Here is a 21,176-nt window from a genome sequence, read left to right as displayed (position 1 = left end):
ATCCTCTCCTTAACAACCCCATCTACCATCTTCTAACCTTGATCTACATATTTATGTAATGTTATTACCATCACAAATAGCCACATGCTCAATGGACAAACCTGCTATAGCCCCTCTTCCTTGTCTTATCTTTTTTTCGACCCATTCATTCACCATCACAGACAAGAATTTTCATAAAATGTTCCCACTATCCTGATTTTCCATGCTTTCCACAATCAAAACTATTAAATGCCTTAATCACATTACATACTGTTACCTTTCCTTCTTGTACTCAACCACTTTAACCAGCATTAGCATTTCATTTACTCTTTCCCCTTTAACCCTGTGCATCCCCCTTCATCTAGTTTTCCTGAAATCCATCATTCTTTTTTAAATAAACTTCATAAATATATTTTTCTTTTTTTATACCGTCTCCATTCATTGCTTCAATATATGCAGGAAAAAAAAACATTTTCATTATCTGAAATTTCTTTATAAAAACTATACTTTAATCTGGACCCGGTGCACATTCGTCTTTACCTTCATTCCTAGCATCCTCTCTTTCCTCTCAGTTCTTTTTTCCATTTCTTCTACCTCTTTTCTTCATCTTCACCTTCCACATGCCCCTTCATTTCATTTATTCTTCTCTCATATCTCAATTTCTTGTCCAAGAATGGGAAAAGTTTGTCTTTTCTGCCTTTCAAATACTTTTGCTTAAATACAGTTCCTTACATTTTTTTTATTATATTTCATTTTCTTCAAGGCTGCCCCCCCCCCCACTATTCTTTCACAAATTTATTTTTGATTATGCATCACCTTTTCCACCTTCTCTTCCTCTCTTTTTTTTTTTTTTTTAATTTTTCTTCAGACTACATCCATCACTTTGGGTCAAACCACTATAAAACTTCTTTACTGTCATATGATCCGACAGATGCCTCCTTTCTTTAAGGCATTCCATTCCTGTAATCAATTTGTCCTGTCAGTCTTAATCTTTTTCCTTCTTATATTTTTCTGTACTATTACTGCCCATACAGCCCTATGATCTGAAAACTTTGCTTTTCTAACTCCATCTTTTATTTCATGTCATCTGTAAACAAAATATAGCCAATCGGTTTTAAGTAACCCCCTCTTAAGAATATTCTCTCCCTTTATCGGTTCTTAACCTACCATTTTTTTACAACCCCTCTCATTTTTCTCCTCCTCCTTTCTTAAACTCTAAAATTAGTTTCTACCTCTACCATAGTAAGCATATTTACTATCACGATTTTGCATTTCCTCAAAGATTTTCTTTCATTTACATTTGTACATACACACACACAACTATTCTAAACACCTTCTTCCCCTTTCTTACATCACACATAAACCATTTCTGCCACTACCACCACAATTATATCTAATATTTTAATCTCATTTTTAGTAATACTGCAATATGTGAACATGTAACACTCCCTATAGTCCACACCAGTTTCCCACATCATCTCAAAAGTCCACCCTTTTCTTTTTATATACACATTACATCAAGTAAACAAATTACCTCTGTATCACTTTTTTCTCAACCAGACACCATCATTTTATCACTTTTCATGCCATTCACATTCTATGATGCTATGCTTATATTAACCTTTTCCACTTTTCTACATTTTTTCAATTCATCTTTCAGCATACTTCTGCTCCTAACCCTTCTCCCAATAGACCCTTCCACTTTTTTTTCTGACTCAGAGCTCATACCTCCCTCCTATTCTTCCTCTATTTCTGACATCTCAAACCAGTTTTCCATCTCCACATTTTTTCATTTCTGATCTAGAGCATCTTTTTCTGTTATTTTGTCCTGTAGTTTCTCCTCATCCCTTCATCACTCTCTTCCACCCATACTTGCATAAAAACTTGTTCTTCCCCCTCCTTTCTACCCACTTTGTCTTTCTGCATTAATTAGTACACATTCAAATCAAAATGCCCCTCATTTCCACATTTCCTGCAGTATGGTTTACGGTTTTATTATCCAAACTCCCCACACCTTTTTGAACAATTCTGGATTAAATGTGATTCATTCCCACCCCCAGTCTATACTTTTTTTGTTATACACAATTCTTTTAATATCATGCCCATCCTAACTGACATAAGCTTAGAAAAAACATAATAATTCATTTTCTTCTATCTCAGTCATTCTAAATTGTAACAATTTTCTTTTTAACCGTGCAGTTAAATTTTGATAAACACAATCCTTCCAAGGAGATACGATGATTCTCCTTTCACATTCATTAACATTTTTCTGCTAATGAAAATGTCTCAAAACTTATTTCTCAGGAAGGTTCAGTTACTATATGTGATATTGCCCTAATATCATACAAACTGAATACTAAGGGCATAACATTATCTAAAACACAGTATCTATTTGCTGTTTATACTTTGCTTTAATCTCACAACAGGCCTTTCCTCAAGCTGAAGCCTGTCTCCTCTGCACCTGCATATTCTTTTCTTTCTGTGGTCTTTCACTGGAACCTGATACTTTACAAGTTTTGACTCTGGAATCACTGCTGTCAGTCTCTGTTTTCTGCTCTCTGCTCAATCTTCCTGCTGCCCAAACAGGGCAAGTCCCTAAAACCAGTTACTCCACTGGCCAGACATGACCCTTCTATATTCATACCATCATTTACAGCATCCTTTTTTCTGTCATCTCCTCATTAACAAATATCCTTGTCCATTAACACAATCTACTACATGGCTTCTGATTTTTCTAGTTCTGCTTCTTCCATCATTTTTTGTAAAACAAGGTTACCTAAATCCCCTGATACAATATTCCCATCCAAAGCATTTTTTTCCTTTAGAATTACAGTTTGTTTTCTCCTACTCCAGCTCATCTCCATTCACAGTCTCCATCTTAAATTCAGGCCATCACCGATAACAGCCCTCTTGTGTCACCTGGTAACTATCTCACAGAGAGTCCTCCAAAGTGTAAGGGGAATCTTCCAGGTGTACTGGCCAAACTTCCTCTAGTTAGTATGAATTTCACCTCGGGTCTCCCCTGAAAAGAAGCCAGCTGACTGTACAGTTCCCTTAAGAATGCTACTTCTCTCCACTTTAAGTGACTTCAAATCTGTGCTCACGAATCTTGTTTATCACTGAACCTGTAGGCTTGGCACTGCTGGAGTTGATTGCTGTGGGAAACTCACTCCCCTAAGGGAGTATGACTATCTTAAAGTATGATTTCATCACAGTGGTAGTCCATCGGAGTGTAAATGGCTTGGCATACAAAACCCTGAGGGATATGCAGAGACATTTTCGAGCTCTCCATGCACATCGCAAATGTATTAAAGACTCTAGTACTGAACGGAAGCTTTTTTTCCCCCAAGAATGATGCAAAAATTTGAGAATTCTCAACTTGTATGGGCTAGAATTTCTTGGAAGTCTAATAAAACAGAACAGAATTCAAACTGACAACTTAAAAGAGGAAATTTACTCCATTTACAATTTAAAGATATTTTATCGGGATTTAAGCAACTAACATACAATATTTGACAACCTTGAAAAATTTAAAGACTATATCAACACATAAGAAAAAATTAGCAAAACATGTTAAAGATTATTCATCCTGGACTAATCATCCAAAATGTTTGAAGAAAATGTACAGACACCATGGAAATACATCAACAGAATTGTGGCATTGTTCAACAAAACTGACACTTTTTAGACTGGCAAACCAGTGGAAAACACCATGATGTGATGATGCTGGAGCAGCAGAACTTTAAAATAAGTCGGATACTAAGACCTGTTATCGCTACTAGCAAATGAGGAACACCTCCAACTTAGCTAGGGAAGACAGAGTCAAACTTTTCAATGAACTGGAAACATCAGACTGTTTGGAGCACAGTCTAGATTATGAAATGAAAAATTACTTGCGTCCATAAAGATACTGCTTCAAGAGTTTTCCAGGATTTTACAATTTTTTAATTGCAGCAATTTGGACACCGATGAGACAAAGATTAAGTTCTGTAAGAAAGTATTTACTTTTTTACCACCTGCCACAGTTAGTTTGCTGGACACCCGAGATGAAACTTTTTACATGCAACTTGAAATTTCAACCATTTAAAGAAGGAATTTGCAACACAAACTTATAGATATCCTACCTTTAATCCCTAATATATTATTTGAAAATGGAAGTGTGTAAAACAGATCTTCATGATTTTTTTTTTTGAAAAAGCAAATGGTTTTGCAATTTAAGTGAAAAAACAAAAGACCTGTTATATGACATCAGTCACAACAGTGACTGTAGATTCATGAAACAATAGCGTGTGGAGTTGTAATGAATTCTTTTGACTATGATACCTCAATGCTTGATTTATTTTATCATGAGTAATTTTATCAAGTTTCCTCTATCAATAAAAATACTCAGTGCTATTGACTTGTTTTTAGACAAATTAAAAAAAACTTTATTTCAAAACAAACACAGAATTGTCAGAAAATAGGTTTAAGGGGCAATGTGTTAGACTGCATCAGATCATATCAGATAATTTTTGATGGGGAGACCCACAAAATTACTTGAAATGTTAAGGAAGAGGGAGAGTGAAAAATCCTAGTGATTTATTTAACAAAACTTTGGTGGAAGTTAAAGCAAACATATGGAACAGGTTTACCACAATACTAAAAATTTAACAAGGATAAGATGGTATCGAATTCACACAACTTCAACAAAGATAAGGCAATTGCTTATGGTACAGGGAGGGACAAATGCTGCAGTGGTGTAGCGTGGGGGAACTCTGGTACAGTAAGCTTTCCACACACTACAGGAAAGATTTTTTCATTTAATTTTTTTATTGCCTAAACAAAAGCATTTATTATCTTTGTTTAGGTAAAGTGAAGTGGGTCAGCCAGGTAATGCTGACTTCGCACAGCATCTCTGAGACTTCATTTTCTTTTATTGTGCATGCCCACAGAATGTTGCTTACTGCCAGAAGTCCATGGCAGGGAATGCTAGTATGCACCTTAGATGTAGAAATAACACAAGTGGAACTGAAAACAATTTGCAACACCAGGCAAACATTTAATCCTCCCCCAACACACATGCGCACACAGTAGATGCACAATATACAATATCAAAATGAAACATTCCTCTAAGCAATCCCCTTGGTATTTTGACCAAGTAAACACAAGCATCAGAATGCAACATTTCCACCAACAACCCTTTCAGCAGTTAGTCCATGTCCATACAGGCACTTCACAGACACCAAAATGGAACAGTTCCCCCAGCAATCTCTCCAGTGCAGGGACATTCTAAGCTTATTATTAACAGATCTTTTTGTTCTATTAGATTGTTCTGAAAAATAAGGTTTAGCTATGGTTGTTTTCAGAACAATCTAACAGAACAAAAAGATCTGTTAATAATAAGCTTAGAATGTCCCTGCATTATACTAGGGACGTCAGCCTGTATACTGATGTTATTAACAAACATTGGGGTATCCTGATGACCGAAGATAGTATAAAGGCATTGGTAGGCTCTAAACCCCAGTTTTCTTTTAAAAATAGAAAGCCGCTTTAAGTCTAGGTTATATAATAATTCTCTTCAGAAACATGTAACTACTGGTGGAGGTACTAAGCCATGTGGTGACTGCAACTATTGTTGCTATGTCTCCACAGATTCTGTTTTTAAACATCCAGATACAGGTGAACTTTTCCAGATTACAACTAGTGCTACTTGTAATACCATGCATGTGGTATACATTGCGGTTTGTGTCCTATGTAATAAATAGTATGTAGGTAAAACTGACCGCACTTTAAAAGAAAGAATCAGAGAGCACCTATATAATATAAAGAAAAAGAATTTAGTCAATGCACTAGCTAAACATGTGTGTAATACAGATGAGCAGCATGTTTTTAAGTTTTTAGTGTTAGCTAGGACCTTTGAGAATGTGAGACAGGGGAATATCAGACATAGAACAGAAGAACTTGAAGCCAATTGGATTGTCAGGTTAAGGGCCGATTATGGGCATGGTCTTAATGACCATGTTCCCATTAAACCAATTCTCCAAAAAAGGCTTTTACGAAAGAAATGAGTTTCATGTATATATATTTTTTGTGGATTATATTTCTATATATTTGTAATATTGTTTGTATTTTTTATAAGATTTTAAGTTTTACTTTAAATTCTTGTCTCATTTCTTGTCACATGATCTGAATGTTTGTATAAATAGGTGTTTTAATCAGAATGTCTCATACACCTGACAAAGCTATTTGTGAAAGCGCTTGTGTGAATAAAGCTGAGCTAACATCAAGTCCCTTTGAGTATTTGGATTTATATTATTGCTGCCTTGGATTTTTTACAACTGTTTATTCTGGAGCCGTACCTTTGCATATTTGACTTTCATAAAAATAAGCCAGTTTTACAAGATAGAATATTTAAAGAAAAAACTCTGACTACGCTAGACAAACACCCTAGCTGCTGGTTACTGAAGAAATACTGAACCTAAGCTATTTTAGTAAAATTATGCAAAGCAGAATTCAAACAGAAAACGTCAAAGATATTCCATCAAAATCTACAAAGCAAAAATAAATAAAAGACAAAGAAAGCAGTTTTTTTTCTTTATTTAGATAATTCACATACTGTACATCTAACAATTGCTTGCACATTAAACTGTGCTGTTAACCCTGGACAACTTTCCTTTGAAGTACATTGTAACTGCATTTTTTAATCTTTGGTTTTCCCATTCCCAAAGTGAGAAGTTATTCTTCCCTACAAATCCAAGTTTCATAAATTTCTTTTCATCCCTTTTGCATTTACAGAGAAAAAGCCACACATTCTCAGGTCAAAGGAAACACACATCCTGCAAAATAAACAGAACTAAAATATAGTTTATAAAGGTGCCTGCCCACAGTCTGAAATAAGAATCACTTTTTCTATACCCTGGCACCGCACTCCTCATTCATAGTCTAAACAAAACAGTAAACATGTCCATCTGTAAGAACAACAAAGAAAATCAAAATTAGCTTTGTTATAAAAAAAAATATGTATGATATCACAAGGGAAAATGATATGTTGTAGCAGCAAAAAGGACACACTTTTCAGGCAACAATGATGAATGAGAAATGCAGCAAAGGATGACTATTCAGTTCTACCATACAGTGCTAGTATTGCCATCTGCATGCTAAAAGCAGCACCCACTGGCTATTCACTTTCCCCAACAAGATATTAACTTCTGATGTCTGATGAAGACCTTTCAGGAACTTATAATATACAATGAGGACCAACACAGAAAGATCTAGGTTTGCCCCCATTTTAAATATATCCTTACCTTTAGTCTGACTCCTTCTGTATGAGTATCTTTCTGTCTCTCAGATCCTGCTAAATCCACCAGGTTTAGTTGTGAGGACCGATGGTTAACAATGCCACCATTAGAATCCACGGACTCAATTGTGACTGTAAAAACAGCATGAGATCTGGAAGACTCTCTATTCATTGATGTTGATGCAACACGACGGTTACGCCAACCAACTGACAGCACCTAATTAATACAAAAATATGACGACAAAGGAGTATGACTGACTCACTGCAACAGAACTGCCTCCAACAATTACAATATTGAAAAAACAATAATGCCTTCATTTATTTGAAATCAAAGTACAGGTTTAGTCAAGTTTTCACTTCTAAAGCATGTACCACAAGAAAAAAAGTGGCTGCTCCAGCACATCAGTGTTATTTGCTATACAAAGTATGGAGTCTTTAATATTTACATTAATCACATTTTTACAGAAACCAAAAATGAAACGTATGCATTTATTTTAGATCTTCATGATCCATGTCCATCCACTTCATTGTCAGACAGCAGTCATCTCACCATTTAGTGAGCTATTCCAAGCTCATACTCCTCTCCTCACTCTAATTATGCAACCCACTTCTCACGCTCTCTTCAGACCAAGTTTGCATTTCCTACATTTTTTATTAAACAGCTCATCCATGCTTCTACCATACAGGTCTCAAGTAAAATAGGCTAGATATCTCTGTGGGGGCAAACATAAATCAAAGGGAAAGATGAGTATGTTGACATGGATGGACATGGATCATGAAGATTTAAAGTACATCATTTTCTTATTTTGCATGATCCAAGTCCATCTACTTCAATGCCCGGACATAGTTCTCCGCTGCTACTCTTGTGTAAATGTATAACAGAATATTACAGAGAATGCAAACTGGAAACATCGACCTGGATCTGGCGATCATGTCTAACTTCCAGTGATTTACAAAACTGTGCAGTGAAATCCATGCTGCACTTGCACAATTATTAAAGGATTCCTTGTAAAGGTTAAGGAAGAAAATACTGTCTTTGTAGAACAGCATTCAAGCTGCCTGTCAGAGGTTTGCTGTATATGGTGCAGGACAATTCCCACCTGGACTAAAGCACTATCAACACTTTTTGCCAATTCTATATGGAGCATAAATATTCATCCTTTCAATTTTCTTTAGTTTGACTTAGATAAAACTAAGCTAGCTATGAACATAACTATAATACAGCTTGTATTCTACTGTATTAGAGAAGTGAAAGAAAAAAAATCTGTAGATTGATGTGTTTATATTTAAATCTACTGCTACATTTCTCATACATTCAGGATTAGTATCTAGACATACTTTGCACTTATGAATAACTATACAAGAGGATTGTTACAATAAGAAGTAATTCAGAGACCCTTCCGCCAGGGGTAACAGCCATTAAAACAAGGTTTTCCAGGCCAGTAACTTACACAGTCAGCTCTAGATACACATTCAAACAGTGGCAGAGTTAGTTTTTCTGGTATAAAATTTAGATCCCAATAATCATTACTTCTCTGAAGGGAAGGCTCTGTGGTAGCATTAAACCACTGGAGATGGCAAGCTTTAGAGTTCATTAATTGGGCAGTGAAGAAACTTCTTCATTTTTTGAGGTTGGTCTGCTCACAAGAAGGAAATGGAAGATCATCTGCAAGGGGATCATAAATGTCATCCATGAGGCAATTCCCACTTAAGGTACAGTATCCATAATGATTAGAAGCCCCCATACATGAGAAATAACAAGTAATGCCAACCTGAAAGGCAGATACCTGAACCATTACAATTATAAATTCTATGGGATGATTGTCTCATCATTAAGTGAACTCTCAGCAAGATTACATACAAGAGGAGTGATCTTTCTAGATTCTAATCTAAAAAGCTAGAAGGAAAAAAAATATTTTGCAGGAGGCAGCTCCCTCTGCAATTCCTGTTAATTATATACACCAACTTTGAGATCACACAACAGCAGGTTAAGGGCAAATTCCCAAACCCTACTGTACCTAAATCTGACTAGGAAAGTAGCCAGCAGGATGAAAAACAAGCCTTAAGAGAATTCTCTCAAAGTGTTCACTCTTATAGACTGCAAAAAGCTGTAGACAATGTTTTTGATCCTCCTTGACTCCACACGCAAAGACAACAAGCAACCTTTTCAAAGGCCTTATTCAACAAGAAGTGGAACTTGGACAGGTAACAGTAGTCGAGGATATTAAGTAAATATGGCAAAAGAAAACCATGGTCTTATTACTCTTGTTTCAAAGCTTTACACTCAGTTGGCAGCAAGGTAGTAAAAACGGATCTAGGACTGTTGAACGAAAGTTCAACAGACTGAATCCACTATCACCAACCACACTTTAACGAAAGTGCTTTCACCGAAAAAGCGCTTTCGCTAAAGTGTGCAAAAAAAAAAAAAAACAGGAAATCTACTTTTATGCAGGGGGCACCCCCCACCCCCACTTTAATATTCTCACTCAGAGATCACACTACAGTGGGGAAAAGGGAACTTTCCCTTATCCGCACCGTAGTACGACCCCAGCATACTTACTTGAAAATGCTGCTTCGGTGAAAAGCATTTTCGTGCAAGTATGCCCGCCCATTCGCGATTCGGTAAAAAGTGCATTCGTGCAAGAGTCCTAGACCCAGTAAAAAATGTGTTGTCTTTGGAACCTGTGATAGACTGAAAAAGTCACAAAGGAGTTGTCCAGCACTAGGTAAGGAACTGACTACATTCGTTTACAGAGCTCATCAGTTCTCTTTGGGGCAAAAAGAGAAAGCATGGGTGTTTTTTGGCTACAGGGGATGGTACCTTTGCTCAGTGACTACATGTGAAGGATGACACAGGGTTCTTCCTACGTAAAAAACTTTTAGGCAGTTTTTCAGGGGAGATGACCAGAGACTTGCCCTAAGGATTCTCTCATGAGCCACAAGCTCTCAAAGATGTCATTGGGGTCTGCTGAGGAGGACTCTTAGCCCTGGTCTATCTCTGACATAATGGTCTCAGTTCTAAGTATTTAGAGGTGCCCACATGGCAGTCAGTTCCCTTACTACATTTACAAACAAGCACACTCAGTGTGTGCGGCCATCACATGCTGTGTCATGCAAGAAGAAATTTGCTCTTGGGAGCCCACCTTCCAAATGCAGCAGGTATGCGACAACAGGCCTAACATGCAGGCATGAGGCCATACGCCCTGAGGTGCATTCGTGCACCAGCAAATCCACCATCCACCAAGCACTTCTCTTTGATGCCTGGACTCTGAGCATTGAGACCTAGCAGATAATGTGGTGTCGCTTGCTAACCTAAGCTAACAAGTCCTAATGAGAACAGAGCAGAGGGGCACCTGTAGAGAAGAGACCTCTGCCTTGCATACCCTGAGTCATAGCAGTTGGCTCCATAAACATTTCCTAGTATGTGGTCAGTCAGCACCAGCTACAGCCAATCACTTGGAAGATGGGCAGCATGCAAACCACAGAATGCACCCATTCGTGGTGGAATCTGAGGATATGCCTGCACCCTCTGGGACCCAGTAATCTACAGATGTAGAGGAGTGATCTGTACTTCATTTAGTGAGAGTCCAGGCCAACCTCAGCAACTGCAGGACGAAAAAGGCCAATTTTGCAACAGAGTTTCCTACAAGCAGGCTCAAGCTGACATATCTTTGAAGATTTAGTCCTTCCAGCAGTACTGTAACAGACAGTTAGGATTGCACAGAAGCCCATCCCAATAATTCCTACATAAGAAACTCAATAAGGAAATCAGAGTTACGCCCTTGAAATGTTTTTAGGTGGTAGAGATGAACTGCTGGCAAATTGTGGTCAATCAAAGGCAACTGTCAGTGTGGGTATTGGCTAACAATGACAGCCACAAGGACAATATGTATTTGTTTCTAGATAACGAATGCATAAGCTTTCATCATTATTCAAGATCACATGTTACAGTAGTAGCAGAAAAAAAAGGTCAGCTCCAGGTGCTGTGCATGCTTATGCAGTGTGTGCATGATCCCATGGTGCAGAAGCTTCCAAGAAAAATGGCATATTATGATTGGAACAAAGGATAAAAAGTAATTGTTCAACACAAACATCTCCAATGCTAGATCAGCAGATCTTTCTGATCAGGAAAGCACTCCTCTAATGTTTGCACATACAATTAGAAGTATAAGGAATATTACAAAGAAAGCTTTTAGGTAGTGTTAAAAAAAAAACTGGCACATTAATGGGCAGTGGCATGAGTGAGTGAGGTGGTCATGCAACATTTCTTTGCATTTCCAGTTATTCAAAATTTATCCCTACCACTCCACTGATGCTTAAAGTTGATGAAATATTTAGTTAGCGAATTCCGAATGTCTACTAATTATTTGGAGATTAAATACTCCCTCCTACATGTGTAAGACTACTAGAAATGAAGCCAGAAAAATTAAATTTCACTGATTTGTGCACCTAACTGGTCATTAAATTAAAAAAAGCTTTTCACAATTACCTGGTAGGCTTCAGCAGCTGAATTTATCACAGGCTCATTAGCTCCCACCACAAAGACACCTTTTGTGAGCTTTTCCCTCAGAAGCAGCCCAGGTGAGGCAGAATCCAGGAGGTCAAAAATTTGTTCATTGTAGATCTCAATAAAGGAGCACTTACAGAGAAAATTCTTTTCTTGGCCACCCTGATAACAGAAAGAAAACGTTAGCTTGCGTCTCATGGCTATGGCACAGTCCTGTCAATGGGATACAAGATATATTTTTACACAATCAAGCCAAAAAAAGAAGTTATGTACTTACCATAACTTTCCATCTGAGTAGTTACACTTCATTGGTCATCAACCTGTGGGTTACGGAGCCAGACTGGATCCAAGACAGCAGTTTCACCAGCATCAGATCCAAGCACCAAGCTCCTCCCCTTACTCATAATACCATTGCACCTCCTTCCTTCCCTCAGATTGAGTTTGCAACCCAACAAATGAGCCCGATCAGCAAAAACCTGACTCGAGAATACACAAGAGGGCCGCAAAGGTGCTATCTCTTAGACACTTCAGATGAATTAACCCAATAACCAGGCCAGGGGGAAGGAGGGAGGGACAGTTGATGACAAATGAAGTTTAACTACTCAGATGGAACATTATGGCAAGTACATAACTTCTTTATCTGAAGTAGCCAACTTCATTTGGTCATCAACCTGTGGGACAGAGTCTCCAGCTACCATAACCTTGGGAGGCCCTCAAGGAAGGATATCCCGGAGCACCGCAGAGCCAAAGGATGCTCTCCCTCTGGAAACCATGTTTAATTTATAATGAGAAATGAAAGTATGAGATGAGGACCAAGTAGTCGCTGAACAAATATCATCCAAGAATACTCTGGACCAAAAAGCAGCTGACGTAGCCATGGACCTGGTAGAATGGGTATGAACCCTCCCCGGAATAGGAAGATCTTTATCTATGCAAACCTGCAGAATGCAAAGGGAAATCCACTTGGCAATTGTCACCTTGGAAACTGGTTTGCCTAGAAAAGGTCTAGCAAAAGACACAAACAATTGGTCAGACTTCCGAAAGGGCTTAGTTCTGGGCAAGTAGAAACGTAACTGCCTATGTACATCTAACAAATATAGTTTATATTCCCCGTTGTTCTGAAAATTTGGAAAAAAGACAGGCAGATTGATTGATTGATACAGGATTCTGAAGCCACTTTAGGCAAAAAGGAAGGATTAGTCCAAAGTGAGACCCTGTCTTTATGAAAAGCCATATAAGGGGGGGGCTAACAGATGATGCTTGAAGTTATGACACTCTCCTAGCCAAGGTGATAGGCACTAGGAAAGCTGTTTTCCAAGACAAAAATTTCAAGTCCACAGAGGCAGCCAGCTCGAAAGGCGGAGCAACTAACACCTAAAAAACAAAGATAAGATCCCAAGGAGCAGTGAGGTCCTTAACCAGAGGCCTTAAAAGAAAGGTCCCTTTAATGAAGGTTTTGCAAAGTCTGGGAAGAAGCCAAGAACCTCATGTTTTAACCTACATGGAAATTAGAAATAGCAGCCAGTTGAACTTTCACTGAAGAGCTGGCACCCTGCTGGAAAATGTGTGCTAAAAATTCAAGAACCGCTGGCACTGGAGCCGTAAAAGGATCTAAATCCCTCTGAGAAGCCCAGATCGAAAAACGCTTCCACTTACTATGGTAAACTTTTCTGGTGGATGACTTATGGGCTGCTGCCAGAATAGACCTAACAGGGGAAGAAAGTCTGGGAGTCCTGGCAATCAATGGAACTGGAGCAGCCAAGCCGAGAGCTTCAGACTCCCCAGGTCTGGAAGGGGAATCCCAGATGGGTGCGAAATGAGATCCGGAATCGGATCCAAGGAGGAGCTACCAGAGGAGACCACAGACAGGGAAACCAAATCTGGCGAGGCTAGAATGGGGCAATGAGGATGACTCTGCTCCCCAACCAACAAGTCTTCTGTACAAACTTTGTTATGAGGGGTAACGGAGGACATGCATAAAGAAGACTGGGAGGCCAAGCATGGACCAGAGCATCTCTGTGGGGTTCCCCCCCCCCCAAGGGGGGATCAGAGCAAAGAATTCACCGCACTTCACGTTGGAAGGAGATGCGAAGAGATCGCAGCAAGGCCGACCCAACTCAAGGAAGATCTGCTCCGCTACACAAGGATTCAGAGATCACTTGTAAGGCATCAGGATAGTTTTGCTCAATCTGTCCACTAGTATGTTGGACCGACCCAGAACATGCGTTGCTATCAGAAAACGGTTGGAGTTCACCCGTTCCCACACACTCATGGCCTCTTGACAAAAGGGGTAGGATCTGGTTCCTCCCTGTTTGTTGATGTACCAGACCATGACATGTCTGTCTGAATCGCAATAGTTCCCAGAGGAAGAGAGGCATGAAGAGCCTGCAACGCTAATAAGACCGTCCTCATCTCCAGAACATTGATATGCAGATTGGTCTCGTTTAGGGACCGTGTGCCTTGAACTGTCCTGCCCGAGCAATGCCCTCCACCCTAGTTGGGAAGTGTCCGTGGTCACTGTGGCTTGGGGAGGGGCTACAACAAAGGACCATTCCTCTATCATCTCCGGAGACTGAAGCCAGCAGAGGAGGGACTTCCTACATGCCTCGCTTATGTGAATCAGATATGTCAATGGCTGATCCGATAAAGACCACTGGACTGCCAATGTCCACTGCAGAACCCACATGTGAAGACGAGCAGAAGGAAGAAGAGTGATGGTGGCTGCCATGGATCCTAGGGCTGTTAACACCACTGCAGCTAGGGGAAAGGGATACTGAAGAATCGTGAGAACATGAAGATTTCAGCTCCAAACCCTCTCTGGAGTCTGAAAGACTTTGGATTGCAATGTATCTATTCTCATCCCTATGTAGTACAAGACCTGAACCAGTTCTAGAGAGGACTTGGCTATCTTTATAGCAATGCCCAGCAAGTCTGACAACTTCCGGAAATAATCCCTGGCTTGACAGAGTAGATGCCTGGTGGGAGCGGCAAGGAGCCAATCGTCCAGGTCAGGATGGACCTGTATGCCCTAAAGCCTCAGGTGAGCCATGGCTCACCATTAGGTAGCTGCCATGACCTTAGTGAAAACCCTGGGGGCTGTGGTGAGACTGAAGGGTAGGGCCTGGAAAGTACAGTTTTGTACCTACCATAAATGTAGATGTTCGATAGGTATGCATCTGCAGTCATCACATATGGGTTGTCCTGCCTCAGGCAGCCCTTCGGTCGGCCGGATTTCAAAGTCTGGGTCCGGCGTCAGCTGATGTCGCCCTTTCCCCGACGTCAGAGCGCCTGGGGTATAAAAGAGTCAGCCGACGCCATCTTCCTCAGTTTTTCTTGCCCCAGATGCCAGGTGCCCTCTAAGGAAGGCTAAATTTGGAGAAATGCAAAATATTCCAAACATGCACAGTAATAAAAAACAAATACACCATAATAGATAACCCCAGCCAGCTATATGAGGGAGTATTACCCAAGAAATACCACAGAGGGGAAGGAGGGAGGGAAAACCTGACTGCAGATGCATACCTATCGGACATCTACATTTATGGTAGGTACAAAACTGTACTATGTCCTTCAAGGATGCATCTGCAGTCATCACATATGGGTAGAATACCATAGCCAATCTGGGGGTGGAGGATCTATGTATAGGATGGTGTAGCTAAAATGCCCTGCAGGACTGCCGTAGCAAAGCCTGCTCTGGATCTGGAATATAAAGGTAAATTGTAATGCTTGGAAAATGTATGCACGGAGCTCCATGTAGCAGCTTCTAAAATGTCCTTGGTAGCCACCCCTCTTAAGAAGTGTGTGGAGGTGGCTGTGGCTCTCGTGGAATGAGGTCTAATGTTAGCTGGCACAGTTTTTCCATGAAAGGAGTAACAAAAACAAATGCAATTCCCTATCCAGTTTGAGATTGTCTGTTTGGAAATTGCTTTTCCTTGTGCACCAGCAGCATATGCTACCAACAGCTGGTCAGTTTTTCTGTAACTTTTAGTTCTGACCAAGTAGTAGCGCAACTGTCTGTGAATGTCCAGGGTGTGCAGAAGTTTCTCCCCTTTGTTTTGTGGATTCGGAAAGAAGGTAGGCAAATGAATAGCTTGGTTTAAGGAGACCCTGCATACTACCTTTGGCATAAATGTAGGATTGGTTCTCAATGAGACTCTGTCCTGATGAAAAATAATAAATGGCTGTACTGCCATGAGGGCCCGTAACTCAGATACTCTTCTTGCTGAGGTTATGGCCAGAAGGAAGGCAGTCTTCCAAGACAGGAACTGTAGTTCTGCAGATGCTGCTGGTTCAAAGGGAGGCAGTGTTAGTTTTTCCAACACGAAGTTAAGGTCCCAAGTAGGTAGTGGTGGTTTCCTTGGAGGCTTGATGTTTTTAATTCCTCTTAGAAACTGCCTTAGGAGAGGATGTGAGAAGACAGGTGGATCAGTATTGTACTCTGCTGAAATTGCTGAAGCATGAATTTTAATGGAAGAGTAAAACAGACCATTGTGGAACATTTCTGCCAAGTATTCCAGGATACGTGCCATGTTCATCACTGTCGCATCTAGGCCCTTTGTGGTGTTCCAAGTGTGAAATCTTTTCCATTTTGCTGAGTATGCCTTTCTTGTGGAAGGCCAACGAGCTTCCATGATAATATCCTTCACTCTCTGGGATAGCCTATCCTGAGGAGGAGTCAAGGTATTTTCCAGGCTGTTAGTTGCAAGGTTTTCAGGTTGGAATGCAGAGTTTTGTAATTGTGCTGTGTCAGGAGAAGTGGCCATTGAGGAAGAGGCCATGGTTTCGTGCGTGACATGCTCTTTAACAGTGGGTACCAGTGCTGTCTTGGCCAGTCCGGAGCTATCAGAATCACTTTTGGCTGCTCTGTCCTGATCTTCAGTAAGACCTTGGTCATTAATGGGAGAGGTGGAAATGCATACACCGTTAGAGTTCTCCAGCTGAAAGAGAGGGCGTCCACTTTCCATGCTTGTGGGTGGTATGTCCTTGAGCAGAATTTCTTCAGCTGATGATTGTGGGGGGAGGCAAAAAGATCTATGTCCGGCCTTCCCCATGATTGTGTTATCTGTAGAAAGATGTCTGGGTGCAGCATCCATTCGTGTGCATCCATGATATTTCTGCTTAAGCTGTCCGCCAGTATATTGTCTTTTCCTGGCACAAATTGAGATTGCAGCTCTATGTTGAGTTTCAAGGAAAGTTCCCATAGATTCATTGCCAGTCTGCAAAGAGGATATGAATGGGTGCCTCCTTGCTTGTTTATGTACCACATAACTGTGGTGTTGTCTGTCCTTATTAGTAGGTGGCCTTGATGCAGAAAGGGTTTGAAGGCTTCGACTGCATGTATCACTGCCAGCAGTTCCTTTTGGTTTATGTGCATGCGTAGCTCTTTTTGTGACCATAGACCTTGAATGCATCTGCCCTCCATGTGCGCTCCCCATCCGTGGTCTGAAGCGTCCGTTGTAATGGTTTGGCTGTCTATTGGTTTGCTGAAGGGCAGACTCCTGTTTGACTGGCTTACTTGAGCCCACCACAAAAATTCCTTTTGAAGGCATGGAATGAGTGGTATCAAAGTTTCCAAGCTGTGACTGTGCTGAGTCCATAAACTCCTTAGGTACCACTGTAGTTTCCTCATATGTAGCCTTGCTTGTGGAATCAGAAGGATGCAATAAGCCATGTAACCCAGGGCCTGCAGGATTTTCCTTGCAGTCAGCTGAGTTTGTCTTGTCAGATTTTTGAAGTAATCTGGTAGTTGACTGTTTTTCTTCTGTGAGGAAAGCCATTTGGGTGGTTGTATCTAGATTCGCACCCAGAAAGGTTATTCTTTGGGATGGAACAAGTCTTGATTTGTGAATGTTGACTGTATAACCCAAGGCCTGAAGTAGGTGGATGGCATAATTCAAGTGTTTTACCAAAGTTTGTTGGCTGTCCGCTTGTATAAGGCAGTCGTCCAGATATGGGTATATTTGAATCCCCTGAAGTCTGCAGTGTGCAATTACTGATGCCAGGCATTTCGTGAATACTCTGGGCGCAGTAGATAAGCCAAAGGGCAATGCTGAGAATTGATAATGCTCTGAACCTGCAAGAAATCTGAGGTGTCTTCTGCAACTTTGTCTGATAGGGGCATGCAGGTATGCCTCCTTGAGGTCTAGAGTTACCAGCCAAGACCCCTTGCCCAGCATGGGAAGGAGCTGCTGTAGAGTCAGCATTTTGAACTTTGGCACAATGAGATAAGTATTCAGTGCGAACAAGTCGAGAATAGGCCTCCATTGCTTTTCTTTTCTTGGAACAAGGAATAGTCTGGAATAGAATCCTTGGCCTTGTTCTGAGAGAGGAACCTTTTCTATAGCTTTCATTTGCATTAAGCTGGAGATTTGTTTCAAAGCCTCAGCCCTTTGATTCCGTGGCAGGTCTGGCATGCTTTTTCTTTTTGGTAATGTGTGAAAATGGAGCCTGTATCCTTTGTCTATTATTTGTAGTGTCCATTTGTCCCTTGTAATACTGTGCCAATTTTCTGAGAATAAAGAAAGCTTTCCGCCCAAGGGTGCTTCCAATTGAGCCCTGGTTGGCGGTGTCAAAGTAAAGTCATTGAGCCTGTCCTTGTGCAGCAGTTGTAGGTCCTGCATTACCTCTCTGGTTGGGAGGCTGCCATTGACGTCCTCTGTAGGAGCCTCTAGCTTGCCCTCTACCTCTGGCACGCCTGTTCTTGCCTCTCTGAAACCTCTCTGTGTCTGGAAAGGACCAATTTTTGAAAGGCCAATTCCTGCTGAATCTTGGCGGTTGGACTTGTAGAAAATCTTTGACTGTTTGTACAGATTTTGCCTTTTCTTCAACTTTCTTTAGGACCTCCTGAGCCGTGGAGCCAAATAACTTTTGCTTTTCCAGTGGAGCATCCAGAAGCTTTGCTTTGACATGGTCTGGCAGAGATTGTTCCTTCAGCCAAGCATGCCTACGTATGACCGCGCCAGTCATAGCTGACCTACATGAAGCTTCCAATGCATCATAACCACATTGCAAGAAATGGTTGCTAACCTGTTGGGAGTTATGTACCAGATCCTGAAGTGATTTGCGATCTACGGGTTCAGGTGAAGACAGTTTTTTATGCAATTCATCTAACAAATACTCTTGGTACTGTATCATATGAAATTGACAATTTAATGCTCTCATAGAAAGAGTAGCAGAAGTATACACTTTTTTACCCCATCTCTCTAAAGCTCTAGACTCCCTTTCAGAGGAGAGAGGATTTTTAGTAGTGGCAGCTGCAACCCCTTTAGGGCCCTGGGAAATAGTTTCTGGATCAGCAGAGTGTGCCTTGTACAGGTGAAGATGCGAGTCCGGGACCCTGTAGTACCTATCGGGTTTGACAGGAGCCGGAGGTAGAGAATCAGGGTTGTGCTAGACTCAGAGTACACATCATCAATGACATTTAAAACAGGAGGAATAGCCAAAGGTCTATGCTGAGGCAAATGCAAGAAGGTCCTTAATCTCTTCCTGGAATCAGAGAATTCCTGGCCCTGCCATTGGAAATGCTCTCTCATAGTGTGAAGTGTCTCCCCAAAGGAAAACTCTTCAGGAGGGGAGGCCGAGGGAATAGATTCCTCTGCATCAGAATCCTTGTAGGCCGAAAAAGCCTCCTCCTGGTGGTCTGAGAGAGTAGAGCCATCAGAGGCCTCATCTGAGGAGTGGGGATCAGAGGGCTCAACCCTGGGCCTTTTGTCTGGAGGAGGTTGAGAGCCCCTAATTAAGGAGATAAGGTCCTCTGCTAAGCTTAGAATCTGTGAACCTGTAGTGGGTCCCTGAGGGATAACCTTGGGAGGCAAAGCTTTGGAGAGTTTAGCAGCTTTAGCCCTAGAGAATGCCTTAATGGACATGGATGCAGGAGGCTTGGCTGCACCACGTGCTGGTGTAGTTTTGTCTAAAGGTATGGTGTCGGAAGGTTCCAGGACACCAGTTTCTGTTGGAAATTCAATAACAGACTCAGCCGGGGCCTCCGGGACTGAGGTAGTCGGCTGAGCGATTTCGGTGGTTGGAAGTACCAAGGACTCTGTTTCAGCCGAGACAGAGACACTCGCGGTAGGCCTGGCCGTGGTTTCAGCCGAAACCGCGGCCCACGTGTGTCGGTCCTTGTCCTTCCGTTTCTTAATTAAATGTGAAGTCGGAGTCTCCGACGGCATATTGTACGAAAAATTAGCCCCAAAAAATTCCTCTGCAAACTTCGCCCGACGTCTAAGAGTGCGTCGGTTGAAGGAAGCACAGGCTGAACAGGCCGAGACGTCGTGGTCTGGGCCTAGGCAGGGGAGGCAGTAAGAGTGGAAATCCTTATGAGGTATTTGTTTCCCACAAGTTAAACAATTATTAACTTTATCTGACATTGGCTGAGGCAAGAAAGCATCCCCAACGGGGTACTTAGCTTTTTGAAGTCTTCGGTAGCTGAATTACAGGAGCTGGCCGACCGGCACTTGCAAACTGCTTCTGCTTCGGGCACCATGCAGCAAGAAAGACTGAGGAAGATGGCGTCGGCTGACTCTTTTATACCCCAGGCGCTCTGACGTCGGGGAAAGGGCGACATCAGCCGACGCCAGACCCAGACTTTGAAATCCGGCAGACCGAAGGGCTGCCTGAGGCAGGACAACCCATATGTGATGACTGCAGATGCATCCTTGAAGGACATCTGGTAGCGACTGGCCCCTAGCCGAAAGCGGAGAAACCTCATGCAGCATCTGTGCATCTTTATATAGTAGGACGCATCCTAGATGTCTACTGAGCACATCCATTTTTCCTGCAGATAAAGCAGGATGGATTGTAAAGTGACCATGCGGAACTTTTCTTTGGCAACTGACAGGTTCAGAGTAGATTGGCCTGGAGTCCCCCATTTTTCTGGCACCAAAAAGAACTTGGAATAGATGCCTGATCCGGCCCATTTGCACAGTAGCTTTTCTACTTCGATTGCTGCTGCCTCCCTTTGCGACGGTGGAATGTCAGAGAGGTGCTTTTGGGGAGAGGAACGTCTCACAAAGGGAAATGTGTAACCTCTGGATATTATTTGGAGCACCCAATGGTCTGTTGACATGGACTCCCACTCCGTTGGGTGCATAGAAAAACAGCCCCAAACTGCCTCCAGAGCAGAGCAGTCAGGCTACCCCTCAGAGATGCTGCACGGGTCCTGTCCAAGAACGGTTCTCGAGACCCGAAGTTCTTCAAACTCCCCCCTGCCTTTAGGCAGGCATCTGTCTTGTCCCCCTCTGCCTCTAGGGTAGGAGGTGTCCTGAGTGTCGCAGGAATAGTGAAACTTCCTGAACCACATCTTATTTTGCCCCTGCCGATTCCTGGAGAAGGATCTTTGGGGGTTAGAGAAGTGGATCCCGACGGTAGGCAGTATCTTCCCGTCCTTCTCATTCTGGACTAGTGTGTCACGGACCG

At 41.6% G+C, this 21,176-nt stretch overlaps 1 protein-coding gene across 1 annotated transcript in view; it reads right to left on the bottom strand.

Annotated features, from left to right (window-relative positions):
• Window positions 1–21,176, bottom strand: part of KIF15 (kinesin family member 15) — a 2,415,358-nt gene that overhangs the window by 1,886,113 nt on the left and 508,069 nt on the right. Inside the window, exons 7-8 of the mRNA XM_044065522.1 lie at window positions 11,745–11,924; window positions 7,263–7,472 (exon numbers count right to left, since the gene is read on the bottom strand). Coding sequence (XP_043921457.1) covers window positions 7,263–7,472; window positions 11,745–11,924 — 390 coding nt within the window. The remainder of the gene's footprint in view (window positions 1–7,262; window positions 7,473–11,744; window positions 11,925–21,176) is intronic.

The sequence above is a fragment of the Protopterus annectens genome, chromosome 3.part0 (assembly GCF_019279795.1).
Source record: "Protopterus annectens isolate FY-2018-M chromosome 3.part0, PAN1.0, whole genome shotgun sequence".
Lineage (NCBI taxonomy): Eukaryota > Metazoa > Chordata > Ceratodontiformes > Protopteridae > Protopterus > Protopterus annectens.
Note: the sequence above shows the minus strand (reverse complement) of the source record. Positions and strands in the feature narration are given on the sequence as shown.